The 10252-nt window shown below is 23.6% G+C and overlaps 1 protein-coding gene across 2 annotated transcripts; it reads left to right on the top strand.

Moving 5' to 3' along the window:
• The first annotated feature begins 309 nt into the window (after positions 1-309).
• Positions 310-4482, top strand: LOC112599467 (max-like protein X). 2 transcript variants are annotated; one of them, XM_025346384.1, is made up of 7 exons: positions 310-829; positions 1909-1973; positions 2058-2165; positions 2828-3039; positions 3347-3514; positions 3958-4071; positions 4319-4482. In XM_025346384.1, the coding sequence occupies exons 2-7, from the start codon at positions 1952-1954 to the stop codon at positions 4415-4417; spliced, it is 723 nt and encodes a 240-aa protein (XP_025202169.1). In that variant the 5' UTR covers positions 310-829; positions 1909-1951; the 3' UTR covers positions 4418-4482. The 2 variants fall into 2 exon arrangements, with proteins under 2 accessions (XP_025202169.1, XP_025202170.1); XM_025346385.1 differs by having other exon boundaries at positions 312-829; positions 4334-4482.
• The last annotated feature ends 5770 nt before the right edge of the window (positions 4483-10252 follow it).

The following is a 10252-nucleotide window of genomic DNA, read 5'->3' as shown; positions in this document are numbered from 1 at the left end:
TTATAAATAATTATATAATTATTTCATAGAGCGACACGAAAGGACGAAACTGCAATACTGCGGTCCGCGATCGTCCTCCCAATAATTCCATCGACGACAACAATTATTTATTATAATAACAATAACAGTAATAATAATAATAATAATAATAATAACTGTTATCAGCGTTTCGTTATCATCAGCGTGTCGATATCCCGCGAGCCGAACGTCTCGACTTTACAGGTGGTTTAGCCGGTATCCCTCTCCTCCGCCCAAGGACACAGTGGTGCGATAAGAGTCGATAATCATTACCATTTACGATTATTATCGCAATCGCAAATTTACAAACGATATTACAACTATTATTATAATATTATTTTAATGAGTAATATTAATATATTTTTTTATCATCCCGAGTCTCGTATCAAAGCCGGGAAGACGTAGTGAACGTTTCCTATTCCGACGAACCGCCATGACTCGTCACCGCCGCCGTCGTCTATAGTACAGCCGTACGTAACCGCGTCTTATATACTATGCCTCTCTATCCATTTCCCGACGGACGGCGGTCGTGCTGTTACGTTCGTTAAAAAACACGCCGTGGCGACGACGCTACCGATCAATGCAGCGCACATAAACAATTTTAAACGTTAGTTAAATTTAACTGTTTCTCAGCGTACGAATTATTACTACTCGTTATTGCCGTTCTCTTTCACATTACTTCGTTTTCGTTTTCGGCGACGTTCTCGGCACCCCCTCGGTAAGAGGAGAGAGACACCGACTTCGAGTGTCATAGCGAATGAGTCGCCGGTTATTGTCACCGGCGGAATGACGGACAAACTCTCCGGGATTGGTAAATGATATTTTTTTGTTTTATCTGCATAATGATAGCGATTATTCAATTGTTTATTGAGTGCAATTTAATTTGTATTATAAGCTATAATTAAAAAAAAAAATTAATAAGTGTAACACATGGGTGTTCTTAGTGTTAAATTCTGCTACTATTAATTATTTGTGATGACGGGAATTATAATTAGATATATTCTCTTTTCTCAATTCAGTATTAAAAAAATAAATAAATTCCAATTCAATACTGTACATGGTGGTAACCAAGGCCATTATAAATTATAGGAGTCTGTACACTAATTAGTAATTTAATTTTTGTCCATTTGTTGTCGTCTGTTATTATACCACTCTTCAGTTGAAAAATATCAGACTTTTCATAAACAAACAAAAATATAAAACTGGACTTATAAGCAGTTCAATTAAAAAAAATTTATATTTCCAGAGAGTGTAGGGCACAAATACTACCCCAGAAATTTTACAAGCACATCAACATATGGCTAATAAACAGTTTTTAAATTGATTAATAGTAAATTAGTAATATATATTGTACATAGTCTTGTGGATCTTGTCAACTAAAGAACAAATGTGTACATTTTGTATATATAAATTTCCATTTTAATATAATTATTTGCCCTAGATATTATTGAATAAGTTCAATATGTTATATTTTTCTAATTTTTATTTTTTTTTTATTTAACTAAATAATATTCTCAATAACTATAGTCTGTAGCATTATTAACTTTGTTTTATTTTGACATTTTAATAAAATATATTTTAATTGTTCAAATAATTAAGCTTACACTAAATAATAATTAAACAAATTTAATTGATATTGAAGCTATAAAAATATTTGAAATATTATATTGCTGTCAAAAAATATTTTATCTTTTCATACAAATAGTTTCTTTCATTTATATTAGTTATACCCAGAATTGTCATTGTATTTCATAGTACCAATATTATATGAACACTTCTAATGTTACCTAACATAAAAATTAAAATTATGTTTTCTTTCTATACTCAAGTTTTATATTATACCTAACTAAAATATAATAATAATATTAATAGGTGTATTATTATTTTTAGATTGATAAAATTCTGGATGCATTGCAATCATTAAAAAGAAATAATGGATTCTAGGGATAGTGATGGTAAAACATCTATATTTTTATGTTACTTTAATCTAAGAATTTATATCTTACTAATTATAAATATACATTTACTTAAATTTCTAGACATGAAAGTTGAACCATCTAGTCCTGTACGAAATCCAAATCCATTTAGTCGATCTAGTAGTGGAAGTTCTCTACATGCTGGAAACCATAGTAGTAGTAGTGGTCATGGTATGTATTTAAATAACAAGTAAACTTTGTAGGCAAGTTGTAAAATTAAGCCTATTTATTTTTATGTATTTATTTAATTTTAAATTTAAATAAATATTAGAAATATGTATTTAAATTATGTAAAGAATTTTTGAGTTTTGAATTATGTATATTATTATATCAGAACCAATAGGTATATTTTCTAGAGCATACATCCATGTTATGTACATTTTTATTCAATAATTCTCAAATTTTTCATAATGGACGTAGTTAAATTAATAATATTACTATATAATACTTAACCATGATTTTAATTATGTTGCCAGTAATCCCGATGTGCAGAATTCGGTATAAACAACTTATACCAGATGAGTTGTATACATTAGTGTAGGATGAGAGAATTGGCCCATCTGGATTGTCGATGTCAGTAATATCACAGTCTATAACTGGGTGTCTCTTCATAATTAATTATAGGTATACCGATGAGGGAGTATAATAAGATTGTAAGTTGAATCTTAATAATTTCCAAAACTTCATATCTATGTTTTCATTCTTTCTTTAAATATTTAAAACTAAAGCATTATTTACTTAGCAGCTTGCCTTTTTTCATCTTTTATCGTTATCAAATTTTATTATTTTTGTTGTTAGTTGTCTTATTTTTACTTGCTTTTCTATGTTTGTAGAAGATGATGATAGTGAAGAAAAAGGTTCCCCAAACAATTACAAAGAGAGGCGACGAGAAGCTCATACCCAAGCTGAACAAAAACGTCGTGATGCCATAAAAAAAGGATATGATTGTTTACAAGATTTAGTACCAACTTGTCAGCAAACTGATAGTAGTGGTTATAAACTGAGCAAAGCAACAGTATTACAAAAGTCCATAGATTACATACAAGTAATTTTAAACAATTCAATATAACTTAAAAATAAAATTCTAAAGACGATTTGGAAGATAAAAAAAAGTCCATACAATTTAAATTTACTTAATATTTTAAAGGAATATATATATATATATATATACATACATACATTAAGATAACAATACTTAATCATTGTTATAAATTATTTATCATACAAATCAATATAATATGTCATAATTATAAATTTTTATTACTTACTATATTATACACACACATAAACAATAAACATGTATAATTTATATGCCAAATACTAATATTTATTTATTTCATTAATTTCACTAGTATTTACTGTTGCAAAAGAAAAAATTAGAAGAAGAACGTAATGCTTTACGAAAAGAAGTAGTTGCATTACGAATTATGCAAGCTAATTATGAGCAAATGGTAAAAGCTCAACAAATTCCAATGGGTCACGTTGAAACTAGGATACCTGATGAAGAAAAATTTCAAATGGTAATTATAACTATTACAAATAGATTTAAAAACATTTTTTTACTAAAATGTAATTTACATGTATTTAATTAAAGATAAAATAATACATAATGAGCACCTATAAATTCATTATACATTTTTAAACATTTGAATAATTACTCTGGAATCTTTTATTTTATCTTTTAAATCCTATTAGAACATATTATGTTATCTACCTTCAATTAAAATTTAAACTTAAATATTGTACTTTATATATGGTTAATTTTCGCTATTGATAATTTTACCTGTATAAACAATATCATCTTAACAATCTAATATGGGTCTATTTTATAGGTATGATTTGATTCTTTTGATTCTCAGTCTCTTTCTCTTTCTCTGGTTTATGTATAATAATTAATTTAATTTAATCTTTAAGCCATCTTAATTTAATTATTTCTGTAGCTAATAAAAATTGTATTTTATAGTTTCAGAATATTATTGATGAACTGTTTTTTACATTTTGTAATATTAATGTTAACAATTTTACTGAACTATCTGCTTGCGTCTTCAGTTGGCTTGAAGAACATTGTAAACCTCAGGTGAATATTTTTTTATAATTTTCATTTATTTTTTGATAATTGAAATTAAAAATAAATTCAATATATATTTTAAAAATGCATAAGATGTATTCTTTGATGTAGACTTACTGTATATAATATGATAATAATAGTATTTTTTTGTACTGAATATTTTATTCTATTATTCTTTCTGTATGAAATTTTGTATTCAATTATTTTATGATACACTTCATGTAGTAAATTTTTTATAAGTGAATGTATCTTTTAGTTGTTCAATTTTCAGACATTACAAAATTTAATAGAAACTGTTCTTGAAAAGGAACCAAAAAGTCATACACCTACCTCAACCGACAAAACTTCACCATAAAGTATATTTTATTTATTGAATTTTATTTTTTACCAAGTATCCGATTATTGTTGTAAAATTTTTAATTATGTTAAATTAAAATATTTTTATAAATATATTGTTTTATTATTATAACAAATTCTATTTTACTATTTTATTTTATTAACTCTAAATAAATTTAATTAATGTTTTATGATTTAAGGTCACAGTATATACAGTTAAAATATTTTGCTTGATATAGCATCCCCACATTGTCACATAAACTTAGGTAGTCAGCAAGGTTTGTATAAGGTTGCTATATCACTCAATATAATTAAATGAATTTTAGTAAAAATTATAAAAATTTATACAATTAATCTTATTCAGATTATACATTTTTTTTTCAGGCAATTTCATCATTAATAAAGTAAAAAAATAAAAAACAATAATTTATTTGCATTAAATTTACACATATATATTATATCTATAATTCAACCTCCAGAATTCCTTCTTAATTTAATCTTTAAAATTAAGTTTACACTATAGCAATGCCTATAAAATCTCATGAAAAAATTAAATATGACATTTTGTGATCCACTGAATAATTTATTCTCAGTTATTAGTTTATCTTAATTGTATTCTCTAATGCCTTATCTTTTTATGACAGTTTATTATTATAATATTTTAAATTTATTATTATTCTATAATATATATTAAATTAATATTTTTATTAATTTTATTTTTTTTTTTTTTATAATGTTTTAAATTTTTATATAGCGTGGGACTTGCTGTTTTTAATATGATAATCACTTTCAAAAAAATTTTATGGGAATACTATCTACTATGTGTTCGCCCCCTCCATTTATAATATTAATGAATAACAAACCTAATCATCTTTCCAGATAATTCCATATTATAATAGATAAAATACTAGAAATCATCCAAACTATGTGGTCTTATCACTAACAATTGTTCAGAAAAAACTTAATTTATTATACTATCATACATCATTGCAATATAATATTTTGTAGTAATTGATAATGATTATTCGTATGGTAAACAGTTTTAAAAATCTGAAAAAAATTCTAATTTTAACTCACGACATAAAAACGTTGTTATTTATATTACTTATATGATATGTATAATTTTTAATGAGTAACTGTAGAATAGTGAAAAAACTTATTGTAGTAGATACTAGCTGTAGTCCATAGGTGCTAACATGCATAGGTAAATGCATTTGATCGAACCATAAAATATGAATGAATAATTAAACAACGAAAAATAAAAATATTAGCTTGTGATACTTGCATTGGACCTACAAAACCATTCCGTTTTATTGAGATTCGACATCTATATAAAGTTATAGGAACATACCGGGATCATAGAAAAATTCAGTATTGGATAGTTTTCCGTTTTATCAAGGTCTGTATTTCATAGTTTTCACTGTATTAGGTACTATTAGCAATTTGTAAAAATATCTATGTTACAAATATGTTCCAAATTAATACGGTTAATTGAACCATAGTTGAAAATTTCATCGCGTAGATATTATATTATCTATTAGGTAATTATTATATTATTATATCTTATATCATATCATATCTCTATTACTTATTATCTATAATTTAATATGTTGTAATATTCAATATTCAATACTGATGGCGACGTACCGTAAAATGGCTAAAATAGGTTCGTGGTTATTAATAGCTTAAAATTAGTTTAAATATTTTGAAACCATTATTTTGGACTGAAAATAATAATATATGTAGATACATAAGTTTCGAGTGACTATCAATAATGTTTTTTTTAATACAATGAAAAAATGAAATAATACTTTAGTTTTAAATAGAATATCTAAGATTGTCAAAATTTGAACTTTAAAGAATTTCAAAAAAGAAAATGTTACTTATGTATTTTCGATATTTATAAATTACTGTAAGAACAACTTTGAAGAAGCATTTTACCACAATTTTAAATTTCTATAAACAGCTTAAAGTGAACGTACCCAAATATTTTGTTAATATAATAATGTAACTATCTAGAAAATGCTAATAATCTTGTAAACAATTTAAGTATCTATAAACTGTCATTCGTTTTTAAAATTTTGAATTAATTACAAAATAAAAAAACTAATGTTATGTAAATACTCTCATTTTTTCCACGTTTATTCTGAATAATACTAAGAATTCTTTAATTTTGTCCTCTATGATTTTTTTCTTATAAATCTTTAATAGACTTGCATAATTTACCATTTTTTTTTTTTTTTTTAATATACAGACAATAAGCAAAAATTTTGTCCACTGACCTTTACTGATTGTCCATTTGAACTTGGAAAATATACTTAAATAATGGTCGATCACGTTTCTCAATATTTAGAACGCTCATAATATGTGTCTAATAATATATTTTAAACATAGATTAACAAAATATCAAGCTCATTTAATTTTTATGCTATATTTAATAATTTATTATAAAATTATCAAATTAAGTTCATTGTACCTTTGGATATTTATGCCCTAATAAATGATAGCTAAGAAATATAAAATATATTTTACTCACTTAACGGAAAACATACATGTAGATAAACTTATCTAATAGTATTTCATGTTGAAAATTTAACAATTAGACATTTTTTATTATTAATCATGAATTATAATAAATAAAATATAATGTTATATCATAATGATATTTTTAAGTGTTATCAAAAATATCAAGGTTTCATCGACAACGAACCATATTAAAATAATTTCAAGGTCCCAGTCATCGAGAAACCCAAATAAATTGATAAGTCCATTAAATAACAAAACTAAAGTAAAGTTAGAACTAACTACCAAGTACATACTTAATAAGCTACCTACTAATATTTTATAATCATAATTAATTAGTAAGAATCATCTTTTACCTTAAGTGTTTTTAATATTAAAATAAAACGAATAGTTAATTGTTATTATCTTATCGATATATATATATATTAGTGCATTATATATTCAAATTATAGGTACATATACATAAGAACTAAAATGATATACTGATACAATCATAAACTTGCTAATTAAATTACATAAATAAATACATTAATTATTATTAAGAAACAAACTTATTATTTGATGAATAAATCTAAAGTCTTTTGTACATAGCAAACTTCCGATTACCAGCAGATTTTGATAGAGTGGCAATAGTATACATGTAAATTATTTACTGTTCATCAGCAAAGTGTTAAAAGAAGATATAGATTAACACGAAAATGCGTTTGAACAATATTTATTAACAGCAACGAGTTACGGGTCATTATATATAATTATTACTTAATAAGCGACAATTTACTATACTTTAAGTTACAAGCTTACAATAATTTACTTTTTCACAGTATAATAATTTAACATAATATATGTACAAACCACGCTATTTACTAAATTGATTCGTGAAATCGAATTTCACAAAATAACATAAGTTTGTATAGACTTGTTTTAATAGTTTTTTTTTTTTTTTGTGTATAAAATATATATTATAAATGGTCGATAAAATGCTTAGATTTTCAATTTTGAATGTAGTTTTAAATAGAAAATTGGATCTAGTTTGAACTTTAAAAATTGCTAGTATTTTTTTTTATATAATCGGGATAAACAAACAAAAAATTGAAAAATAATGAACATTTTTACTAAAATTATTTTTATTTATAAATGTTATGATTCAAAAACGAATGACCATAGAAACTTGAAATTTTCACCAATGATATATTTTCATTTTCTTTGTATGGTATAATTTTTAAAATATTTTGGCTTTTATTGAGTTATTTTTAGAGAATTGACATTGTATATTTTTAGTTTTTTTTTTTTATAAATAATGATAAAAAAAATGAAGGATGTTAAAAATCCAAAAAATTAATATAAGGATACTAATAAATAATTCTTATTCCAATTAAAAATTATTGAAAATTTATAGTTACAATATTTATTTTTTTTATATAAGCATTTCAAATTTTTATAATATTAAATATTCACTTGTATAATTTCTATTTTTTTTCCAAGCGGTTTCTTTTTTTAATTGTAATTCAAAAACAAATAACCATGAATACTTGAAATTTTTACAAAATGTTTATATATTATGTAATACAATTTTTAACTAATTTTAAGCTATTTTTAGGCATATACATTTTTCATATTTTTTTAGTTTTTTTTTTTTTATAAAATGTTGATAAATAATTATTCACTGGATCAAAATTCTTGAAAATTGAGTACAATATTTCACATAAGTTATTCTTTTATCTGTTTAAAAATATTAACACTATACTTTTTTATACGCATTTTAAGTTTCAATTTAAACAATATAAAACGATGTTAATAATTTTGTTATAATTTAAAAACATTATTCGTGAAAACTTAAAACTTTTACGTGTATTACGTATATAATTATAAATTTTACTTTACACGAAGACACCCTTAATTAATCTTAAGATAATATCTATTCAAATGATGGATCTATTTTTGTTAGGTATTTTACGATATTTACAAAAATATAAAATTAACTTTTAAGTTAAATAAACTATGATAATATGGTATAAATGTATATTATTATAATAATTCAATATTACATTAACCAAGAAAAAATTATAACCATCATACTAAAAGTAAAATATATATGACCTTAATAGCTATACTAAAAAGTGGGTAATATCACGCATATTACGCTTAATACAGTTGCATATTACAATTATATTTATAAGGTTTAACATCAAATCATAAATTAAACTGCTTATTAAAATTTTGATTTGAATTCATTAATATTTTCAGTAAATTATTTGCTTAACGATTTACAATTTAAAAAGTTGGTTTTTATTTGAAAAAACGTCGAATAGGATACTGCTCTGGAGTTCAATAGATGTCAAGTGTATTTTGTCACTGAGTATGTCACCGTAAAAGCTGTTTTAAATTAAAATTCAATGATAAATCATTCTATACGATGAAAAATGATTCTGAGTGAAGATGGTCAACTTTGTTAACAAACAGTTATTTTAACGATAATAATATTAAAATTTTAACAAATATATTGGTTTTTGATTATTTAACATAGAATGATAGAACATAATACTTATTGAGAAATTTCTACTTTAGAACTAACTAAGTACAAACTAGATCCAATTAGCTATCTACCAGAAACTTTGAAGTTTCTTCTGAGAAATTATTAAATTATCAATTATAATTAACTAATTATAAATTATGCTTATGAAAATTAATTTGTCTTAACCACATGGCACATGTTAGCCAATATGCCGATATAAAAACGTTCTTGTTCAAGTTCATTTTTTGAAAAATGAACAAGTTCATACTCTTCACTGGTTCACTGTACACACTTGTAATATGTAAATTGAAAATACATCATAGATTATAATATAATATATCATTAGACTATGTGTTTAAAAATAAAACATTCGTATAACTGTCTATAACTTATAAGCTACATATAAGCTATTAAGCTATAACTATTGAACTGCTCTCACACTTTATTAATAAAAATATATTCTACATAAATACATTCTACTTATTATTTAATGAGTTTACAATTCAAATTTATTATCTTCAATTTTGTGCAAAATTAAGATGAAATACAAAATTTTTTATCTCAAGGAATGTCAAGTTTATCATTTCTCTACCATACATCCATAAAATATTTTTAAAACCAGAAACACAATAACTATATTATATTACTATCTACATGTTAAGATTCTGAATGAAATATTTAATCGTATCCATGACAAGTATTTATCTACTTATCATTTTTTACAATAAAAATTAAAATACTAGTATTTTTTTTTTTTTAGTGTTTAATTACCAAGAAATTGTTTTATAATATGTTCACCTCGTCGATCATTTTGACATT

This window comes from Melanaphis sacchari, unplaced genomic scaffold (genome assembly GCF_002803265.2).
Source record: "Melanaphis sacchari strain LSU unplaced genomic scaffold, SCAv2.0 Contig51_pilon_pilon, whole genome shotgun sequence".
Taxonomy (NCBI): Eukaryota; Metazoa; Arthropoda; class Insecta; order Hemiptera; family Aphididae; genus Melanaphis; species Melanaphis sacchari.
Note: the sequence above shows the minus strand (reverse complement) of the source record. Positions and strands in the feature narration are given on the sequence as shown.